The sequence below is a fragment of the Uloborus diversus genome, chromosome 7 (assembly GCF_026930045.1).
Source record: "Uloborus diversus isolate 005 chromosome 7, Udiv.v.3.1, whole genome shotgun sequence".
NCBI classification, from domain to species: Eukaryota; Metazoa; Arthropoda; class Arachnida; order Araneae; family Uloboridae; genus Uloborus; species Uloborus diversus.
Genome location: NC_072737.1, coordinates 148,470,162 through 148,494,851, shown reverse-complemented (window position 1 = coordinate 148,494,851; position 24,690 = coordinate 148,470,162). Strand labels below are relative to the sequence as shown.

Sequence of the window (24,690 nt, the reverse complement as noted above, 5' to 3'; positions counted from 1 at the left end):
CTTCCTTTTAAGAACTAAAATGAAATCTGTATGAAGATAGGTTCCCTTTTCCATTTCTGTGTTACATTGTAATGAAATAAATTGTTTTCAGCAACATCTAGTGTGTCAACTTGAGGAATACATACCTGTGCTTCCATAGGTAGGAAAGCACCGCCATATGTTTTAGAATTATGGCGTTCTATTCCAAGGGGTCTGGGGGAGGGTCAGTGGGAGTGGGAAAGGTATGTTCTTTCATAATATGCCTGATTAGTGATTTGAGCCTAACTTTGAAATTAAGTTGTGCATTTAGTATTTAAAACAAAGATATATACTGTAGATACTCATTTTGTTTAGAATTTTAATCTCTATAAGTATCCTGCCCATATGTATGGCCATTTTCAGAGTTATTTTTGAGATATTGTTATATTAATGAAAAAACAGGTGTTTTTTGTCACTAATTCGGCCGTAACGGCTAAAGCTTACTTAGTAGAAGCTGGAAAACTTAGTATGGTCATTCCAGACCCATACAGCATAGATTAAAGCAATTTCCAGCTTTCCACCGATTAATTCCGTATTCGATCTTTTTTCACTCCCTAACCACTAGCCTATTAGTAAAAAAGCAAGAAACCCAACAAGTAGTGTCATATCATAATTTGTGATTGAAAAAAGCATAATTTGAATTTAAGATCTCAAGATTCAAACTTTTTAAAATTTTTTTGCTTTTTACCATCAAAAAATTAATAATTAAAAATAAAATTTTGAATTTTACAAGGAGAGGTTACGGTCTCGGAAATTCAGATCGGGATGAGATTTGGTAGATTAGTAGTATCCTTTAAGGGTACTCTCAGGGTAAAGTAATAAAGCGCACTATCCATAAAATTCTGAGAAAACAGCCTTTAAAGATTTGCGCGCAACTTATAAACTAGTAGAGATTGTTCGTAAACAAGCGCCCGGTGGTCATGTGGGCAGCGCTCTGGGGTTCCATGCGTCCGATCCGAGTTCAAATCCACTGCAAGTTTCTTTTTTGTTCATTTATAAAGTGACTGTTACAGCTTTGTGTAATTTGAATTGAAGATAATGCGAAATTTTTGAACACGTAAAGCACTTTAATAGAGAAAATGGAGATAAATTAAATCGATACAAGTTAAAATTTGAATTACAACGGCTACAAAATCACTGTAGAGCTTAATTTATAGATGATTTTTAACAATATAGTTGTTATTTATATACATACACCAGAATTATATTTATCATAAAAACATGGAAAACAAAAACTGTTTTGACATCTCGCACAATTTATAAAGGAAGATTGCTTACAGGAACAACTTCTTTGTAAAAGAGTCGTTGGGGAACAACTTCTTTGTAAAAGAGTCGTTGGAACATTCTTCATTTACATTCAGGAAAATTTCTCTTTTGTCAGAAAGTTTAGAAGTATACCAGGCATCGAATCATTTTATCAAAAATTGGTGATGACACTTGATGATGGACAATTGATTGTATTTTATGCAGTCTTCACGGGTATTCATTTCTCTATTATTTTCAACGAGATACGCGCAATTTTGTATACGTTTTATTAAATTCTTTACCTGTCTATAAAAATGGAAGCGAGAAATTGAACTTGATATGATTCTGATGCAATCAAATGATTTTCAGTAAGCAAGCTCTCGTAATAAACGACAGCATCTTTTAATCTCTGCTTCAACATTTCACTGTGCAATGAATTTTTATCCATTTTGTTAACAGATTTTATTCGTTTCAGGGTTACTTCAATAACCGACCATTTCGATTCACAATATTTAAAAAACTCAAATCCTTTTTCACGGTATAGAATTTTCCAGTCTAATATACAGCACAGACGATAAATAAATTTAATGATGAAAACAAACATGAACATTGCAGACGATAATTAGATGGAAAATAAAGAGTTGAATATTCAATGTAAAATACAGCAGACGACAAATTTACAAATAACATAATCAAGGATCAAAACCATTGCTCGATAAGTGTGGTTAGGGTTTTTAAAATTTGGCTACCTGCTTATGTGCAATAAAACAACATTCTTCTTACTCATCCACAAAGAAACTGATTATGCATTTATTGCAAAAATCATTTACTTCGTCAAAGTTTATAATATCTAAAAATGTGTAATCACTTGCTTGTGAGAATAGTAAATAGAAATTTAATGTACTATCACACATTAAAAATACATCATATTTTTTAAATTAAGTATTACCTTCATTCAAACTGCAAAAAGCGGTAATAGTCACTTCATAAAATGAACAAAAAAGAAACTTGCAGTGGATTTGAACTCGGATCGGCCGCATGGAACCCCAGAGCGCTGCCCACATGACCACCGGGTGCTTGTTTACGAACAATCTCTACTAGTTTATAAGTTGCGCGTAAATCTTTAAAGGCTGTTTTCTCGGAATTTTATGGATAGTGCGTTTTATTACTTTACCCTGAGAGTACCCTTAAAGGATACTACTAATCTACCAAATCTCATCCCGATCTGAATTTCCGAGACCGTAACCTCTCCTTGTTAGTTCCATTATATGCTTAATTTAAGAAACTCATTCTTATATTTTAAAAATCCTTTTACACTCTCAAATTTTCGCCCTTAAATTTATCCATGCCAAGTCGCCCTGATTTTATACACAAGTCTTCCTTTTTCAGCTTTCAATATTTGCAGCTATGACATAACTGCAGGTTTTAATTTTTGTTTAATGGTGTTATATGACTTATATGTTTATTTATTTTAAGTTCTTATAAATTCACACTTAGTCCTTGACAAGTTCTTATTTCAAGTTAAAGAATGTGAACCCATTATCAATTAATGACAGATAAATTGGTCATTTCTGTTTTAAATTATTAATGTTAGGTCTCTTTAATTTAATATTTTCTGCATTAAAAATTCTTTCCTTTCAGAACAATGCACTGCCATTCAACAAAATGGATTTTGTAATAGCTTGGACATTTCGTGAACTGGGTGCTTTTTATCATTATTGTGTAGCACTGTTTGATCCAAAGATTCAGTGGCGGACTCGAACATTTTACTTAAAATGGGGAGGCCTTGCGGAAGAAGTTAGTGCTCGCATCTAGATTATACATTTAGATAGGACTACTTTCAATTTGTGATTGATGCGACGAAAAAGCCAGTGTTTGGAGCCTAGATCAGGTACCTGATGAAATCAACTGGCAACTATAAAACTGTGTTATCTATTTTTTTCAACTGCTGGTCAGTAAATTTGTGGCTTGTGATGTACAGAACAATTTTTTGTACAAAGTTCCTTCAAAGGAGTCCACTTACTGTGATTTATTTTACCTCCCAAAGGGACAGCTCTTTGCTCAAATAATCATGTAGTAATTGTTTTACCCCTTTTGTATCGTATCCTGCCTCCAAATGATATTTGTCTACCATAACTTTCAGTAATTTAAATTCCGTTGACTATTACTAAAGTTGATTTTGTAAAGATGTGATTGAAGATACTAATTTCTGTGGTTTAACTTCTGTCTACTTTCATGCAAAAGTGAAATACAAGGTCTTAATTATATAATCAACTCTGTTTTCATAAAACTAGAAATTAGTACTATCTTTATCCCCTGTTATGTTTTATTTTATGTTATGTATGTTTTTATATTGGTTTGTTACAAAATTGAATTACTGTAGTGCTTTAAATGAAGTTTTATGCACCTTTGTTTATCATCAGTTTGAACGTTCCGTCTAGTTGATAAAATGAATGAAAATATAGATCTAGTTCAATAAAAAAAGTAATTCTTACAATTATTGAGCAAACCGCACCCTTCTTTTCCATCTGTTTCCCCTCATCAACAAACGTGTATAGCGAGGAATTCTTTAAATTTGTATTACTTGTGTGTAGCAAAGTAATTGTTTACATGAGGAATTGAATCATTAATTTGATGATAAATTATAAATTATCATTAAAAGTTTTAAGAAAATTAAAATATGGAGCATGTAGATATTAAATTTTAATATGTACAGTAAGTTTTAGATTTTAAAGTGGCAAAAATTTAATTTTTTCCTAATGATTCTTGTACAGTTTTTATGTTCAGTTAAAATTAAACTACTTAATACACTCGAATACTATTTAGGTTCATTTTGTGCTCTTGTGCATGGATGTAAGCTTTTTTTTTTTTTCATGATTGACATGCAGATTGTCTTTTGTATGAAAAGTTTTTAAAGGAAATACTCATAACTTTGTTTAGTTACTGCTCCTTGTCTCGCCCTAAAATAATAGTGTCATCAATGGGTTATTTAATGTATTCATACAAGAGTTATTTATTATGTTAAAACTCATGCAACCTATAATTTTTTTCTATGATGAATTAAGTTTTAATGTTGAGAATATTTCTTCTTACATTGCTAAAGATAAATTTTAAAAGGAAATCCTTATAACAAATCTATGTCTTAAAAATATATAGAGTATCTGAGAAAGGTCTTTACTATTCTAAATTTTAATAAGAATAGTACCTAAAAGGTGAAATTAAGCTTATTTTGCTGCAAAAGAATGAAAAGTTTAAGTATGTGGAGCAGAGGGTGCTAATTGTTAGCTATAATTGAGTTTTAAAAAAGAAAATGGTGACCTCACAGGAAAGAGCCCAGTGTTTGTTGTGGTTAGCAAAAAAAAAAAAAAAATCTTTAACATCCTTACAAAGAAATTTCTGTTAGACATTCTGCAAAAATCCACTATATGTCACACTTGTTAGTTGTCTATGGTAGAGTTTTTTTCTTCACGGAAATCTGTGGTTTTCTTCTAGCTTACTTTAACAAACACTGCACTTTCTCCTGTGCAGTCGCTACTTTAATTTCTTAGCTCAAAAGCTATTAACTATCACCCTCTACTGCTGCCAGAAGAAAACATTCATAGTTTTTAATTCTTTTGTAGCGAAATGTGTTTCTTTCCACCTGGTATTTTTGTTATTCAAATTTCGACTATTGAAGATCTCACTCCGACACCCTACATTTTAAGAAATCTGGTTATCTATATAAATATCTAGATAATACTTTATCAATAAATATTTAAGATTCATTTTTTGTTTTTAAAAACTACTTTGTTATACTGCCCTTATTTTCCTCCCCATTTGCATTGATAGCTTAAAACAAAAATGTGGCACTTTCTCAAACAGAGAGTTCCTAATTGCATGTTAAGTACTTAATTTATCCATCATCATAAAGCCACAGATATCAAAGGCAAAATAACGTAAAATTTTCTATTCAAAGTTTTTTAAAAGTCAATTTATACGTAGCATTTAACTATTCTTAATAATGAAAAAGGTAAAGACTGATCTCTTTGTGATCTCAGCTATGCAATCTAGTTAAAAGTAGGTTTTTAATATTCCAAACTTTTTCTACGTTGAAATGTGCTTAGTTGGTGTAACAGCCTATTAAGATAGCTTTTTTTTCAAAGCTTAAGACTGTATTTAAAAAAGAACTTGCAAATACAGTTTCCTGCTGTTGAATATATATAATTACTTAAGTTTTAAAAGAAACATATTTTTGTCATATAGACAAAATAAGAAATTTTGCTGAAATTGTATTTAAAATATATCGGCCCAAGAAGTGTAATTTTAAGGATAATGATCCTAATGGTCCCTTTAAAAGCTTTTATATTGTCTCTAAACCTGAGTTTCCTGAAGCAGATGTGATGTAAAAAAACATACAATTTTAAACTTTTTTTTATTCAATATAAATTTTATTGAATTTTGTTCTTCTAATTGAAACAAATAATAGCTTTAAAATGTTTTTAATACTTTTTTTTGTGGAGAGGGGGGGGGATTTGTTATCCTTGATTCTTTTATAACTCTTAGTCCCTGTGATTGCCTTTATAATTTCTGGAATTTTTTGTAATCAACATTATCATTTTTGTTGCTGTCTACAATGTCATATGTTGGTTTTATTTTAAGCTACATTGTTAGTAATAGTTACGAATATCTTTTCATTAGCAACAAAATTTTTGTCTTCAGGGTTTTTTAAAAGAATATCAATTTGTCTGGTAATGTAATGATGAAAATTTTTGCTAATTTTCTTTTCTAATGCATTCTAGATTTGCAGAAAGGCACTTATTTAATATTGTATACTTATTCAAGATCTTGCCTACCTCAATTTTTCTGTAAATTTGAACAAAAGCAACGTCACATTGTTTATGTGAAATCTTACCTAGTGGCTTATTTACTTGATGGAAAAAAAAACATTTGCAAATTTCCATGAAATTTGCTAATAGAAGTTGAAATTTTTAAAAAACATAAATTCTTAGCTCCCTAATGGCTCCTTATGGCGATTATTAAATTATTTTATTAAAATACTATGGTTTATATTTGAAATCTTAAATTACTACAACATTATCTAGAAACAGTGGGAAGATATCCTCCAGGTCTTGGGGATTTAGTAAATTGTTGCTATTTGTTTAAAGTATCATAAGCGGTAATGCTTTATAAAATTGGAGTGCAGAGGGAATGAGTTTCTAACCACCTAACCTCTAAACAGAAGTAAGGCATGACCATAAATGGAAAGAACTCTTTAAAGGATATTTCCACCAACTTCACACTCCAATTAACACTCCACTCCACGTCATCAAGGTTGGGATTTCGATGAAGTTCAGTGGTAAGTTTTTATTGATGAAAGAAAGATATGAGAATATTTTGTCTGTACAATATGTTTTTTAAATGAATATTATAAAACGTATACCTTATTCTAGTCTATTGCATAAAATTCGCTGATTTTATATAGAATGCCACCGAAAATGTACCACATAATACTAAATAGAACCCACCAACAAAATAGACCCACTTTATTATTAAGAGTATAGTTTGGGGGGGGGGGGAATTGTTTTTAAATTTTTTCTCAATCGTATAAACCTTACAGGGACAACTGGGAGGTGGGCTGATGCTTGATGCTCTGAAACGAAAGCAGAATCGTAACCTTGTCCTCTTTCCACAAATTTCTTTTTTGAGATGGATGAACCTCTTTTTCCGTACTCTAGTTTCTTAAGCGTAATTCAGACATCGTCCGTTCGCCACGTTAAGCGAACAGATGTATGTAAAGCATATGACAGTGCTCTCACCCAATAGAGATAATTTTTCCAGAAGGGGACAAATTGTATTTACTCAATTTATAATTCATAAAACAGCAACTAAATGACATCTGACTTTGTAATGCATTTTCTTAATTCCAGATGCTGTTTATTAATCTTGCCTCTGTTGCGTATAGTTAAACTTGTTTATTTCAAAACTTCCAAACCCTTCCCATGTTAGTAATTTACAATTTTCTTGTATTTGTAGCATAAATTAAATGCTTTTCCCATTTCAATCAAGATTAAATTTCATCAAAAACCTCTGTCTCAAACAAATTTTTCTACCTTCCCCTGAAATTTCAGGAGACTAGGTTCTACTGTACACTTCTGATAGCTTTTGGATAGTCATCCATATACCGCTCAATCCATTTGCATGGGTATGATTTTATATGCATATATTTGCATAATTATAATTTCAAGCTTTGGGTGTCACACCCACAACTTTTTTTTTTTTTGGCATACAGGAATTTTCTTTTTTAAAGTTGATATTCTCTATTATGTTACATAACACTTTTGAATATTTAAATGTGTTACAATTAAAATCTGATGTTTGAAATTCCGAGAATAAAGTACCAATATATATGAAAATAACATCCCTGCAAATGGACTGAGCAGTATAAACTCTGTTTACTAACAAAATTTTTTCAAGCTATTCTCTTACGTTGCACTTTTATGTTTCTTGTAAGAAGAGATTTTGTTTTATAAGCAGTGATGTTCTCATCAATTTTTCTGAGGTTGTACTCCCAGTAATCCATTATGCACAGTATGCATATGCGATTACAAGGCGTTCAAAAGGCGTTGATTTAATAAGTATTAAGAAATATAAAGAAATAAAGTTACGTGAGAAAGTGTGGTTAACGTAAATATATTATTTTTGCTTTAGGAAAATTTATAAATGCAAAGAAAGAATCTGAATTACAAATGAAAATTTTTGAAGCTTGAGGGTATACGCTATAATTCTAAAAAATGTTTGAGAATATATGGAGTATACCCTATGGGAACACCACTATTTATAAACCCAAATAAGTATGTAAAAATCTTTGAATATCTAAAATGTTGAACAATTCATGTCGTATAATGCAATTCAAAAATTTTGTTTTTAAGTCTTGGTTGTATTTAGTGATGTCTGATTATTTTTATGCACTTTAGTTCCTTTTTAGTATTTGACGTATGTTCATTTTATTGTGTTTTAAAAATCCCACCCATTTATCACATTCCATAAACTTTATTATAGAAGATACTATGTTTAATGGTGAAATGTCCAAGCAAATTTTTTGTACATAGCTTAAAGAATTATTTGTGTGAATATTAGTTTTAGTTATTATTAGCTACTTTGAAAGCTAAACAAAGCCATTTATTGTTTTTAGTGTCCTGAGAGTAACAAATCGTTCCTTTTATCAGTATTTACTTGCATTATATTGAAAATGCAGAAACAGTAGTGCTATGAATACCTTTATATTTTAGAAAATTTCTTGTGGCAGGCTACTTTGAGAAATTAAAGAAAATGTATATCTTTAAAATTATTTGAAGATTATATTCATAACATATTTTGATGAATGATTTTTCTGTTAAAAATGTTTGATACTACCTAACCACTGTTTTGAATATATGCCTGATGGTTTGATTTGAAAACAAAGATAAAATTATTTGTGACTCTTTCATAATCAACTCAAAAGTAACTTGGATCCCAAAATTAAAATAATATAAGTTGCTTTATATTAAACGCTTCATCACAGCTTATTTATAAGAAAATTTTGAGCTTTAACCCCATAATATGCATGACTTAAAATTGAAAACCTGCACCTAAATTCAAAATAAAAACATGCTACTGCAGATATAAAAAAAATTATTGTATGTATTCAAAAGAAATCTCTTAACGCCCCCTCCCCCCCCCCCTCCAGCTGTAACTATTCCATTATTTAACTGATATCCACCAAATCTTGATTTCCTTCTTGTGATATAAATAAAATTTTTCATTCCATTTCTTTTTAAAGGCTTCTTTGAATGTGAAATTTAAAGTGCAAGTTTTCCTTACAATATTCCAAAAATTACATACATTATCTCTAAGTTAGCATACATATGAGGCTGTGAGAAACAAATGGATGCAAGTGAGCATTTTCAAGTTTTGAGTAAAATGCATTTTAACTTCCAGTCCTTGGTACACTTGCATTGAGAAGTTTTTCAAAGTCATGCTATATAGCTGAACCTACCAGAGCTGCTAGTACCATCGCTTACCACAAAACAGAGGAGAAATTCTCTTACCCTTTGTACTGGTTATCTCCAAATTTTTGATTTTGACACTTAATCCCTTTGCTCCTCACTGCGTCGTATGTGATTTGGTCCGCACAGAGTTTTAGTAATTGCGTAAAATTAGGTTGCCCAAAGCTTATTTACTTATTCACGCATGCTGCTAATTTTTCTTCTAAAAACAAACACTGGCTGTATTCTTCAATTATACTGAATTGGTGTGTCAAAATGTTACAGACTTGTACAAGATAGGCCAAGCCTTAAGCATTATAAAGTAATGTTTTTGTTGTGTTATTATCACTAGCAATCATTTTTCTTCTTATTTATTAATTTATAGGCAATACTTGTTCAGAAATGCTGGCATATCAGTAAGTTTTAAGAATTCTTTGTAGTTAAAGAAAAAATGTGCTAATGAATAAAAATTCTTTTGAGTAGAAATTAAACGTTTAAGCATTACCTCTTGTTTTTATTATTTTTTTTAACCAATAACTTTTGAAGAATTTCTATGAGAATCTGTTAATTTCTTACATAATGTAATGCAAAAACAAAAATGTGATATGTGCTTGGTTTCTTGATGGTATGTAATAATTTATGTATGTAAATGTTCATTTATGTTTATATATGCGTGTAAAATGATATATTATAAATTTTTGCCTTAAGATTTCTGACTTAGACATAATTAACATTTTGCAATTGCTAAAATCATTTAACTACAAAATATTTGTTACGTCTAAAATGATTGTGATATTTTTTTTCTATTCCACACTTTATAAATCTTATTATTTTTCCATATAAATACCTTTATTTTTCTTTACATAAAATTTCCAATTTTTATTTGAATGAAAATACATACTATTTTATTTACTTTCTTTTAGTTTTCTAAATTGTTTAGCTGCCTGTCTCAAAATGAAATGCAATGAAATCTTTTTATTCACATATACCTTTACTATACTGCAATTGTATAACTTTCAAACTTCCTTTTCACGAATAAGAAGTAAAATGATGTTTATACCATGCAATTACCTACCTGGGCAGGTGACCATAGGCAGTATTTAAACTGCATTATTGAGTAAAGACGCATCCTGCATTGTTTTCCATTGGCACTGTGTCAACTGTTTTCAATGTCTTTACTGTTGTTAGCCAAACACACTGTATTTGAGTGATAACTTTTGTTAGAAAATTTACAAGGCATAAGAAAATGATAGGTGCAATTAAAGTTTTTAAAATTCTGATATTTCAATTCAATTACATGAAAAGAATATATTTTATGAATTATTTGTATTCCATAATTTTCAAAATTAACTTCAACTTATATATCTCCCATAATAGTTCTTAAAGAGTTAATGATTGCAATATTTGAATTTCTGAACAAAAAATGTTCCATAAAGCATTTTTGCATACTTGAATTTTGGAATGTGTAATTGAATCATTTAAGAAATCTATTATATAACCTGTATTCAATGTATTTCATTTAATCAGCTCTCTCAATTCTGCATAATGTTTGAAATGCCGTTTTTGATTTTCACAACTCAACACAGTATTGAACTGTAGATTTCACTGCATTTCACTCCCACCTGTTTTGTAGAAAATGCTCTTTTTAATTTTTGCTGGTCATCGTTGAATATTGAGAAAAGTGGTCTTGTTTTTCGTTTCAATAGTCAATCATGTCTTTAGATTTTATATGCTTGTACAAATGTAATATAATTCAAACGAGTTTCATTTTTTATCAGTTTTGGAGAAATGTTGCATCTGAGGCCTCCAAAAGAGTACTGTTTGTGAAGTTGAATATTGTAACAAAGTGCTCTTTTTACTTGCTTGATCGATGAAGTACACCCTCCTGTAATAAAATGTAAAAATTGCTCTTAATATCGTTGTTGTTATTTATTTTGATACTTACATGACATGAGGTAGCCTGTCCAAAAAAAAAAAAAAACATTTAATTACAAATTTGTTTTTAGAAATGTATAATATTAAAAACAAGTAGGGGAGACCGGGGCAAGATGACGAATGCCTTAATTTTTCTATTCTCCACTAGGTAACTGCATCAACTGCATGCTACTGGCTCTTCTATCCGCTGTCCGTTCAGCAATAGTATAGAGATGCTGAAATCACGATATTTGTGTTAGTTTTGAAGCGCTGATTGTTTACCGTTGCCACAGTATAACTTTTATGAATGTGTAAATAAGTTCTGCTGCATATACATATAAGATATATCATGTCTCTTGAGTATTTATAAGTAACTTAGTTTAAATACTACCTATTACCATGAATAAATATCAATTAGTGGCCTTCTTTTATGGCAATGGAGAAAAATCCGTTCAAACAGACAGTCCGGGGTAAGATGACAGATCGAAGCGAGGGGCAAGATGACGAGCTCGTCATCTTGCCCCGTGTTTTGGAATTTATTAAAATAACTATATTGTCCATTTTATTAACCCATATTTTACCACATTATGAAAAACTTAATGTTTTTCATAAAAATTATTATGACAGACTAAGGAGACCTCAGGAATACACATAAAATTTTAAACATTACCAAATATGTATTCGTTTCCATTTTACAAGCTGTCCTATATATAGCACGATGGTACAATCCACTACTGTATATTTGGTATTTCACTCAAGCTTTCTGGTGAAATGGAAAAAAATCCTCTACGCAAAGTCCTAAATAATATTTTTTTTTGAACTGCCATTGTTTTTCTTACACTGTAAACACGATTCAAAAACGTTCCTGCAAAATAATAGGCAGCTGATGTGCCCAATTTCTTACAGTAACATATCTTGCAAAAACCAGGAACCTTTTCCGCTAAAAGTCAGTAACCTCTCTGAAATTAATCTGGAAACTTTCTGAAGAAGTGCGAAATCTCCCCAGTCATGTCTTCAGAACCTTTTAGAAAAATTAAGTAGGTTCAGTGTCATTGATTAGAACCTTCCTTTACCAAGAAGACTCCATAAAAATCAAAACGACCACAGCTATGCCAGAAGGAACCAAGCATATCACTTGCCTGCAATTCCTGCCTTGCAAGGCTTTTGCTATCCATCGACTTTTTCACTCTCATTGGGAGCTTAGTCAATCTGGACAGGCCGTACACAACATTAGGCCGATACGCTTAATAAACACGCTCATTCAATCTTTAAACTGGTTGCTAAATATATTTTCCACAACAGTGAAAAGTCTGCACGCGTGCAACTTGTAGCGATTCAGGAAACTTTTTTTGTGAAGATACTTGTTTTTACGGGGAAATAGGTGAAAACGTGTGAAATCCTGAGACGTTTCACGGAAATAACCAGTAACGTTTCGGAATTTTTTTACAGTGTAGTGTAATGCTTCAACTTATTGTGCTGCTTTCAGTTCGAAGTTTTTACTAAACGTTTTCAGTCTGCAGCTTCAAAAGGCTCTTCCGTATGGTTCGAGTCTTGTTTTGATGAACAGACAGTTGCTTTTCAGCAATGTTTAGAAGTACACACAGACCCGTGTAAACAATAGTAACTTTTCTACAGGCTTCAATACATATTAAGGCTTCTTCTGAAGCAAACAGCTTTGATATTTTCCAAGCAGCATCCAGTCAGCAGCATGCCCTTCAAAGGCATTTCGAAATTATGGTCGGTCGTTACCATTTTGTATTACATATTTAAGCATAATATTTCTAAATGATTTTCATGTAAGTAAACACCATTTTTACACAAGTGCAAAATGAAATATTTTTCTTTTTTGTTTCAATTCTTTCTTATTCTGTGTCTGTTTTTTTTTTTTTTTTTTTTTTTTTTTTTTGAAAACTTTGTATTTTCGAAATTGTTGATGAGTGATACTTCTTTGCCATCATTTCAACGAACAGCTGTGATCTTGTGCTTCATGTGAAATTTCCTATCGGATGTTTAAATCCCATAATTTTCAAGATTTTGGATGGTTCTACGGGACATTATCTCATTCCAATTTCCCTTACTGTTTCCGTTTAAAATAGTTGTTTGTTTCTGAGATGAACAAAAGTATTACAAGACAAAAAAAAAGGTATGTTTTGTGCCCTGCTGGATTTTTAATAATGGACAGCAAATTATCAACAATTGCATTATTTACTAACTGTCTTTTCATTTTTCATCTTTTAGCTTTGTTATGACAGTCGAAAAAATTTTCGGAATCGGACATCATTTTTTTGTGCTCCTTGATATAGTATAAAATGGAAAGTGGTAACCACCAAAAGAGTTGACAATCGAGAGCTTACTACCAAACTTCATGAGCTTCCCATTTGTGTAAATTTTTCATCTCTATTTTTCGAAATAAAGGGCAATTATTTCAACAATGGTTGAACAGGGTGGCGACAGATCAGGGAGATCAGGGAAAAGTCAGGGAACTTTATTAATCAGGGAAATATCAGGGAATTTTGAAAAAATAACAAAAAATCAGGGAAAATTGATTTTATGAAGGAAAAAAAATTTTTTTTGCTTTACAAAATTAAGTATTTTAATTCCCTACGCATTTTCCGCCAATTATCTGCTCAAAAAAAAAAGTAAAATTAATGAGGTGTGATTATACACTGCCGCATATTTGTGCATTTTTTTCCTGTCAAAGTATTGAATCTTACTTATTCCCCACAGGATGAACTTCCTAAGATTGCTTCTGTGTCTGTTAGGTTGTTTATTTTACCTAGCTTAAAATTTCCTTTTACGCTTTCAATGCTACGTAAAATAAACAACCATACAGGCAAAGAGGAAGCCTTCATTAATGCCTTAGCTCCTTTGCCTTTATTCCATTGTCTCGAAGTAATTAGCATACTGTAATCAGAATTTCAAGAAGAAATCTTTGGTTTTTGAATTAATACTATAAAAGCTTAAAAATTATTACTTCTTCCTGTTTTTAATTTGATTGATAAAATTGAACTTTCAATAAAAAAAACTTTGTTTTTTGCCGTTATATTATTTGTTATCACCGCAGATTATAAAGGTTTTCTTTTCTTCGGACTTAAGTGATTCTTTTATTTTATAACCAAGTTGTATTCTTTTATATATTTTGAAATTAACTAATTGCTTTTTTATTTCTTTTTTCCCCCTTGCATTTCAAAGTTGTTTGTTACAAAAGCGATGTAAGATTTTTTTTTTCATTACATACTGAAATCATTTGAAATAGAGTTAACTGAGTAACTTAAGTAAATATCTTTATTTTTTATTGTTAAAATGCTGTATTCATTCATTAAAATCTAGTATGTTCTTGATTAGTGAAAGCTCCATATGAATGGATGTCAAATGGTTTCATCTGTTTTGCATAAATATGTCAATTAGTTATATAAGAATAACTACATTACTTCTATTATTTCACTATTGCTTGTTATTCTTGCAATAATTATTATACTGTTTGAAAATTTAGTTCAAAATAATTTCAATTACTTTTTAGTTCTATCATAAATACACATATGTTTTTAAGAGTGATTTTAATAGTTTCTTAAAATTCTTATGCTAAGTGGTTTCTGGAAATAAAGTTCTTTTTTTAAATTCTCTATAATCTTTCCATTGTAGAAAAATTTAATATTCTATTTTGAAGGGTTTTTTTCCCCCCAAAAAAATGACTTGATATGTTTTTTTAACCATTTTATTAAAAAAGTAGCATTTTTTTAAAATATACCTTTAGTTCAACAACTTTACACAACTTAAAACGTTTAAAATACTGCATTTTATACAAACATACAATGGATTTCAAGTAGAGCAAAGAAAGAAAACCATTATCATTGGTAACGTAAATCAGGGAAATTTGGTGAACTTAATCAGGGAAATCAGGGAAAAGTCAGGGAACTTTTTTTCACAGTTCCTGTCGCCACCCTGTTGAATGCTCAGAAAACACACCAATTTTTCGAAAAACTTTATTCAAAAAATTATAAATTAGGCGAACTTTACAGTAGCTATCTAAATCAATAGTAGAGTTATCATCAAATTGTAAAAACAGCTTGATATGAAAGAACTGTTTTCATGACATAAATTGAAGAACTAAAGTTGTTCCTTTATCGGGAGTATCTTCCCCATTTCCATGTGTGTTATATAATATCCGCTACATAACATTATGCCCAAAAGGTGTTTGATGTTTGCAAACAAAAATCGTTGTTGTTCTTAGACCAGGGTTACTTATTATTATCCTTTAAAGCTTTCATCATATTTTCGACCACACTCTCGAAAAGTTTCACGAGTGTTTTTATTAAATTATGAATGAAATTATGTCCAACAATATCTTCTGACGATTTTCATTTGAAAGTGATTCATAAAGTTATGCAAACTTTAGTACACACTTAGGCCGTTTTTATTTTGATATATTCATTTCTCCATTAGTGTTGATTCCTTTTGAAATGTTTATTGCTGAAGGAGTCTAGAAGATTTTCGTCAAAATCAGCGTAACTATACAGAATGCTAGAATTATTCTCATGAATTTCTTCATCATAAGTGACTATATCTGGATCAGATGGCAATATTTTCAAGTCAAGGTCACTCTCATGGGTTCAGCCTCCTATGATATTACATATTCTATAACTAGTTCACTTGTTAATAATTTCTTGTTCAACATGCTACATGTACTCTTTCTTTAATTTATTTGCCTCTGAGATCAGCGTTCATACTTCGAACAGCAAATATTTTTCCTCAATCCAGAAGGTAGCGTCACAACGTATTAAGTGCGGATGATACATTTGTAAATAAAAAACTCCCTACTATCCCCAAAAACCTGCTCTTTTAACTCTTGTTGTGAGAAAACTTCATAGTATTGAGTTTTGAAAGAGGGCAATCAAGTTTTCCACTCCATTTTCCAACAGCTAAGCTACTTTTGTATGGAGCGCGCATAGCAGGGGATTTTACCATCGTCCTATTTACAGGACGGCTAATAAAACCTTCATAAAACCTATTTAAATGTCGTTTTATCTTTGCAAATTTTACTCAGTACTAATGAATATGATTAGTTAATGATAAAATTGAAAGAGAATTATGGCATATTTTCTACACAATTATTTTAATTAATTATTAAATTATGCATTATCAAACTGCAAAAAATTGTCAAATTCAAAAATAAAAATAAAATAAAAGTATTTATAATTGAACTCTAAAATTTTGTCTACAGTACTTATCAAACGTACACTGTAACAAATTTCGGAAAAGTTTCTCGATATATCGGAAACGTTTCCGAAATAGTAGGAATCCTTCATCCAATAGCGAATACCTCAATATTCAGAAAGCTTTTTGTTATTTCAAGAAATCTAGAGCGGAAGTGATGACGCAACGCTTCGAAACCTATTTCATCCTTCCAACCCGGGCGCCAATGAGTCGGAAATAACGAGAACTTATTTTTTTTTTATCTATGGTTGCTGCAGTGAGCAACTGTTTAGCATTGGATTACTTGTTATTTCATGTCTAGAGAGTAGTAAAATATGTCGAAACTAATTTTACGCCTATGCATTTTGGACTGCCCTTGATTTTTTAGACGATGTACGCAGCTATTAAGTTAGTTAACAACCATTTGCTTCTTTACAATTTCCAATGCGACCATAATTAGATATATATTGTGTACATATTGTGTATATATTGTGTGTTCAAGCGTGAATAGTTTCAACACCCGTGTTTATACTTAATGAAACGAAACCCTTGGGATTACTTATTCAGTTGTAATGGAGGTAGATTTTCTTCCGCTCATGTTCACTTGTAAGTATTAATGAATATTTTAAAACATGTTGTTAAATACATTTATAATTTTGTTGATTTGCATTTGATGAGGCTAAAATTGTAACTGTTTTTGGGTTTATCGAATTAATTTCAAGTTATCCTACATACCTATGTGCGCGGTGTACTATTTGTTGTAACTAACTGAAACTGATTAATTACGCAAAAGAAATAAGATTTATATTTGAGAAGCAATCACAGAAAAGTTATTTCGAAATACTTGGAAGTAAATACATTTTGGTTCAAAAAGAAAAAAAATCAATTGTTTAATTCTTTAAAAATATGGTAATGCAAATATTTTCTAGTATTGTAATATACTTCACAAAAAATGTGCCAGCATTATCTTTTTTTATTATAATTTATTCATTCATTTAAAAATATTTATACTGTTACAAATTCTGTAAATAGTAATTATTGTAGGAACGTAACCTGTAAATAGTTTCCCGTAATGAATATACAACCCCTTTTTCATTCGGCTAAAGTATACGACCCCTATTTTCTTTCTTAACGGTCTACGCATTTCGCGAAGAGGTAAGAATGTTGTGGAAAATTCTTTTCGGTGTATTTAAGCCGTTAGCGATGGATAAACAGTTAGTTTCGATTCAGATTTCGAACTGAGTGTGTGTATTAGCTCTGTTTATAGCGAGGCATTTCGCTGTGTTGTTTTCGTATTTGGAAGTAAATACGTGTGTAAACGTTGAGTTTACGGTGTTGCGTGATAATTGCTTAATTGCTGATGAATAATTTTGCAGTTGTTGACGATCTTTCCTGTACATAGTGTAAATAAATTTCCTGTGTTTTTATCAAGAACTGTGTTTTCATTTCAAGAAAGTGGAAGTCGCACCGAATCCGTTACAATTTGGCGCCCAACGTGGGGCTTCTTCTGGACTTTCTTGGAGTAAGTGTGACTTTGGACATTTTTTTTCATAAAGACTGTTTGAATTTATAGGCTTTGTTTTTATGGTGATTACTCGCGCAATGGATGACCAATTAAAACAACTTCTGGCAGCAATTAATGCTGTGAAAAGTGACTTGACCGAAAGTTTGGCGGCTAATCAAGAACAATTAAAAAATGATATGGCGACTAACCAAGAACAATTAAAAAATGAATTGGCGACTAACCAAGAACAATTGAAAAATGAATTGGCGACTAACCAAGAACAATTGAAAAATGAATTGGCGACTAACCAAGAACAGTTAAATAGTGATTTAACTGCTAAAATTACTACAAGTCAAGATGAAATAAAAAGGGACCTAACGTCGATGAAAACCATGATGGAGAATCAACTAACCGCAATGGGAGATAAAGTTGATGCTCTGGAAGAAAAATTTGATACTGTGGAAGAGCGTATCGCCAATGTGGAAAATAAGTTGGAAGAAGAAGACAAGAAATTTACTCTACTTAAAGAAGAGATCTTTAAAGACCTGGAAAGGAGATTGGCGACCGCGAAAAGCAGCTCTGTACAGTTTGGCGCTCCCACATCGGTTGCTCGACCGTCCATTAAACTTGCCACATTTGATGGGAAAACTTCGTGGCAGGTTTACAAAACTCAATTCATGATAGTGGCGGAAGCGAACGGATGGGACTCTGCTACCAAGGCCTGTCATCTTGCAGCATCCCTGAGAGGTGACGCAGCGGACATTCTCGAGACCCTTCCGGACAGCCAGCGCCTGGATTTCGCCGCCCTCACATCTGCGTTGGAGCTTCGCTTCGGTGAGAAGTGCCAGAAAGATTTCAGCCGACTCCAGTTGAAGTCCCGTTTCCAGAAAACTGGGGAAACCCTGCAAGAGCTTGCGGCGGACATCGAGAGACTGTCTCATCTTGCTTTTTACGACTGCCCTGCGGATGTTCGAGACAACCTGGCACTCAACTACTACATCGACGGGGTTCGAGATCCGGAAATCCAGAAAGCTCTACGGATGGCGGATGTCAAAGACCTGAATTCTGCTGTTGTGTATGCGATGAGATACGAGGCCGCCCAAGAAGCAACCCGTGTGGATCGCCATCTAATCCGGACTCAGGAAGCTGTTGAGTCTGATTCCAGGTCGTCCCACCTCGCTGAACTTGAGAGACAACTCGGTGACTTGACAAGACATCTGAGCAGCATAACAGCCCAAAAGAAACAAGAGCAGAAGTGCTGGAAATGCGGTAGTGAAGGACACCTGCGAAGGAGTTGTCCGACTCGCCAAGCTACGCGAGGGAAGGAAATCACCACCACTAGAGCTCTGCAGATTTCCTCTTCTAGTAGTGGCAGTGATGGACTTTTCATTTACGCACATGTAAATGGGAACCCCTGCAGACTGATTGTTGACACTGGAGCCAATGTGACAATCATTAGGACAGATGTGGCTCGTGAATTTGGATTGAAACTGCTGTGGACATCGCCACGCGTAAGTCTCCAGACTGTGACAGGTGACAAGATCGAGATTGACGGTAAAGTGGACTTGGAAATAGTGTTTGGGAATGCCACCTACCATCATACGGCATTCGTCGCTAACATCACGGACCCCTTCATTCTCGGATTGGACTTTTTGAAGAAATATGACTTCACTCTCGACTTCAAGACTAATGAGCTGCACTCGATGAGAGAAGACATAGCCGTTTTCCTTGCAGAAAGTGATGTAAAATCCGCTCATCAAATAATAGCCCAAACAGATTTATCGATTCCCTCAAGGTCAGAATCATTAATACCTGGCTCCCTTGAAGAAAGCAATAGTTTTCGATTTGGACTCATTGAATACCCTAACCTAAGCAATAGCCTAAAAGGAGTACTGGTAGCATCTACGCTTGTGGACCTTTCTAAGGATGTAATTCCTGTGAGAGTCGCCAACGTGAGTGAAAGGCCAAGGAATATCCGAAAAGGTGAAGTGTTGGCAACTTGTACTCCAGTAAACTGCATCATTAGAAGAATCAATTCCCCCGAAACTGTGTCTTCCGAGTCCTTGACGTCGAAGTTAATTGGTAGTGCACCCTTATCGAAGGATCAAAGAACTGCTGCGGAACAATTGGTGGACGACTTCAAGCATCTGTTTTCATCTACATCGGAGGATGTGGGCCGGACGAATTTAACGCAGCATAGGATCTACACTGGAGAACACCCCCCTATTAAACAGCATCCAAGACGACTACCGTTCGCCAAGAAGGAAGAAGTTGAGACCCTCCTGAAAGAGATGAAGGAGAATGATGTAATCGAACCTTCATCCAGTCCTTGGGCCTCTCCCATCGTCTTGGTCCGAAAGAAAGATGGCTCCACCAGATTTTGTGTCGATTACCGACGGCTGAATGAAATCACCAAGAAAGACAGTTACCCTCTTCCACGGATAGACGACACCTTGGACACTCTGTCCGGACACAAGTGGTTTTCGACCCTGGACTTGAAGAGCGGCTACTGGCAGGTTGAGATACACCCTGATGACCGAGAGAAGACAACGTTTACAACTGGACAAGGCTTATGGCAGTTTAAAGTGATGCCCTTCGGCCTCTGCAATGCACCAGCTACGTTCGAGCGTCTTATGGAGACGGTGTTAAGAGGACTTTCTTACGAATCCTGTCTGGTCTACTTAGACGATATCATCATCGTGGGACGCAGCTTCGAAGAACATCTGGCAAATCTTAGGAAGGTGCTGCAAAAGCTTAAGGAAGCCAATCTGAAGCTAAGCCCGTCCAAATGTAATTTGTTCCGCCGGGAAGTGAACTACCTTGGTCACATCATCTCTTCTGAGGGTGTACAAACCGATCCAGAGAAGGTATCTGCTGTCAAGAGTTGGAGTCGTCCCGAAAACATCCATCAGCTGCGAAGTTTCCTGGGGCTCTGCACCTACTACAGGAAGTTTGTAAAGGGTTTTTCCAACATTGCACGACCTTTGCATAAGCTGACGGAGAGCAAGCAGAAGTTCGAATGGTCCAAAGAATGCGAAGATGCATTTCTACGACTGAAGGAGGCTTTAACATCAACGCCTATCCTCGCCTATCCTCAGCCCGAAAAATCCTTCATCCTGGACACTGATGCGAGCAACGAGGGCATCGGAGCTGTTTTATCCCAAGAAATTGACGGAAATGAACATGTCATCGCTTACTGGAGCAAATGCTTATCAAAGTCGGAGCGAAATTACTGCGTCACCAGAAAGGAGTTACTGGCCATAGTGAAAGCTGTAGAACACTTCCATCATTACCTCTACGGCCGAAAATTTCTGCTTCGGACAGATCATGCCTCATTAACTTGGCTTTTGAACTTCAAAAATCCGGAAGGCCAGATAGCCAGATGGATACAGCGGCTCCAGGAATATGACATGGAGATCAAGCATCGAAAAGGGTTATCTCACGGTAATGCTGACGCTTTATCAAGGAGACCCTGTCCTGAGAACTGCCACTATTGTTCCCGAATCGAGAAACAGTATGGAACGACTAGCCCTATCGCCTATCAGGTGACAGTGACTCCAATATCATCAGAACCTGATCCATGGAGTGACGACCAAGTTCGAAAAGATCAACTTGAAGACCCCGACATAAAACCAATTTTGGAGTTCATGGAAAGTGACAGTCGACGCCCTAGCTGGCAGGACGTTTCCACCTTTAGTCCTGCAACAAAAAGATACTGGGCTTTATGGAACTCGCTCCATTTACGGAACGGCGTGCTACACCGAAAATGGGAATCTGATGACGGCAAAACGTCTAGGTGGCAGTTACTACTTCCCCGATCAAGGATTTCAGATGTTCTGAAAGAAATACATAGTAGTGCGACTGGAGGACATTTTGGTGTCTTGAAAACCCTCAATAAAGTTCGGGAGCGCTTCTTCTGGAGCAAGGCGAAGGATGACGTGGAGAAGTGGTGCCATTCTTGTGACGCCTGTGCTGCTCGTAAAGGACCGAAGAAGAGAAGCAGAGGGAAGCTACATCTGTACAACGTTGGAGCTCCTTTCGAACGAATTGGGATTGACATCCTGGGTCCTCTACCAAGAACTGCTGATGGGAACAAATACATTCTTGTTTCCATCGACTACTTCACCAAATGGCCGGAAGCATATCCCATTCCAGATCAAGAGGCTACCACCGTAGCAGAGACTCTAGTCCAACATTGGATCTCGAGATATGGAACACCTTTGCAGATTCATTCCGATCAAGGGAGGAATTTCATCTCTGCTGTGTTTAAGGGCCTATGTCAAATTTTCGGAATTGAGAAAACTAGGACAACACCACTACACCCACAATCGGACGGCATGGTGGAGAGATTTAACCGCACAATCCTGAATAATCTCTCACTTATGGTCTCCAGAAATCAACAGGATTGGGACAAGAAGCTACCTTTGTTCCTGCTGGCCTACCGCAGTGCTGTCCACGAGACTACCGGATTTGCCCCATCCCAGATGCTCTTCGGACGAGAGCTTCGGCTACCTTGTGATCTCGTCTTCGGTCGTCCTCCGGATGCGCCTTCATCGCCTGAGGAGTACATCCAGGATCTCCAGGCCCGGTTGGAAGACGTTCATAACTTCGCACGAGAGCGAATCAACATCGCGGCGGAGAAGATGAAGACCCGATACGACACAAGGTCTACTGGACATGAATTCAACGAAGGCGACAAGGTTTGGTTATGGAATCCCATCCGACGGAAAGGTCTTTCACCCAAATTGCAGTCGCATTGGGATGGACCCTACAAAGTCGTTAACCGACTAAATGACGTCGTAGTGAGGATCCAAAAATCACCTAATGCAAAACCTAGGGTTGTACATTATGATCGGTTAGCCCCATACTATGGCCATAGTTCATGAGTATTACGTAAACAACCATGGTTGATAACATAAAAGTTGTAGATAATTTTTGCTTTTAATGTTTAGTAATATTTCTTGTTATTATTGTGTTTTCTGTATCTGTTAGTTATTAATTAATGTGTATATTTGTAAACTTGTGATAGAGGTTTCGCACCCTTTCTGAGGATTGTACTGCCCGGGACGTGCAGTCCTTGGGAAGGGGGCAATGTTACAAATTCTGTAAATAGTAATTATTGTAGGAACGTAACCTGTAAATAGTTTCCCGTAATGAATATACAACCCCTTTTTCATTCGGCTAAAGTATACGACCCCTATTTTCTTTCTTAACGGTCTACGCATTTCGCGAAGAGGTAAGAATGTTGTGGAAAATTCTTTTCGGTGTATTTAAGCCGTTAGCGATGGATAAACAGTTAGTTTCGATTCAGATTTCGAACTGAGTGTGTGTATTAGCTCTGTTTATAGCGAGGCATTTCGCTGTGTTGTTTTCGTATTTGGAAGTAAATACGTGTGTAAACGTTGAGTTTACGGTGTTGCGTGATAATTGCTTAATTGCTGATGAATAATTTTGCAGTTGTTGACGATCTTTCCTGTACATAGTGTAAATAAATTTCCTGTGTTTTTATCAAGAACTGTGTTTTCATTTCAAGAAAGTGGAAGTCGCACCGAATCCGTTACAATACCATTAGAAAATGACCATATTATCTATTAGTAAGAACATGGTTATGCAATTAATTCATCTGCTTAATTATTTTGTTAAATGTGGTTAACAATAAAAAAATTCCTTGACATTAGTTGTTCCGAAAATAACATTTCCTTCGTGGATATACTAGTTTAATGTAGGACAGTCAGGAGGAATGAGTCAGTGGCAAAAATGGAACAGATGCATTTACATGCCGAAATAAAAAGTAATATTATTTCATGTCATCGTTGTGAAAGTGATCATTTTTTAAATACTATGTTATTAATATGCAATGCACATATGGGGAGAAGACGAGGGGCGTTCACCACGCAGACTGTGCCATTGACATTTTCAAGAGGTTGCTTTTTTTAAGGGGGGGGGGGGGCGCTTTATATCATTTTATGGATGCACCATCACTCTTATGGTGTGGGGGGGGGACTCTCGTATATATGAAATGGAATAATCATGTAATAGAGTTCAATGTTTTAATAAATAAAATATATAATGCATTTTGCGCACACTCTAAAAATAAAATCAGTAACCTATTTTGATTAAGTATCTATATTTGTGATAAACTGGAAAAGGGCAAGAACAGAAGAATAAACCCGAATGGTTCCAGCAGGGGGACTTTGGTGTCATATTTAAATTCATCAATTTCTCTGTTGGTACTTTTCGGTACACTTTGTTCGTCAAAGAAATTGACTTGACGTGAACGAATTTCGGAACGCAAAGTGTAGGTAAGTTCTGTCAAATTTTATCCGAAAATAAAAGCTATCAAGTTTGATACAAGATATGTTTTTAAGTTCTGCTTTAAAAATACAATATGTTGATAATTTTGTCTTGAAAATATTGAGAGAAAAACTGAAGTTTAATATTGTTTAACAAACAATCCCAATTTTGAGAAAGTACTCCCCTTCCCTCCCCCGACGACTTTGTGAATATGAATGAAACTACTATATTATTTCATAAATTTTCAAAAATTTATAACTGTGCATATTTTATGCTGTTAACCATGCTATTTGTCATTAGAAATTCAGAAAAAAAAAAAAAAAAATCCACGTATGATTCTAAAATTGCTTGTTTCATTGCTCTCAGATATGAAAGAATTGAAACTGATATGGCATGCAATACTATAGTAAAGAATTATTTTTTAGAAAAAAATCACGGAAAAAGGATTCCGAAATTCTCAGAAACGTTTTGAAATTTGTTTGGAGAATTCCGAAATACTCGGAAACGTTTTCGAAACTT

At 34.0% G+C, this 24,690-nt stretch overlaps 1 protein-coding gene across 1 annotated transcript in view; it reads left to right on the top strand.

The window, feature by feature from the left end:
• LOC129225692 (ceramide glucosyltransferase-like) overlaps positions 1–11,176 on the top strand; it is a 44,768-nt gene extending 33,592 nt beyond the window's left edge. The window contains exon 9 of the mRNA XM_054860169.1: positions 2,905–11,176. Within this exon, the coding sequence (XP_054716144.1) occupies positions 2,905–3,078 (174 nt within the window). The 3' untranslated portion in view covers positions 3,079–11,176. The remainder of the gene's footprint in view (positions 1–2,904) is intronic.
• Positions 11,177–24,690: the final 13,514 nt, after the last annotated feature.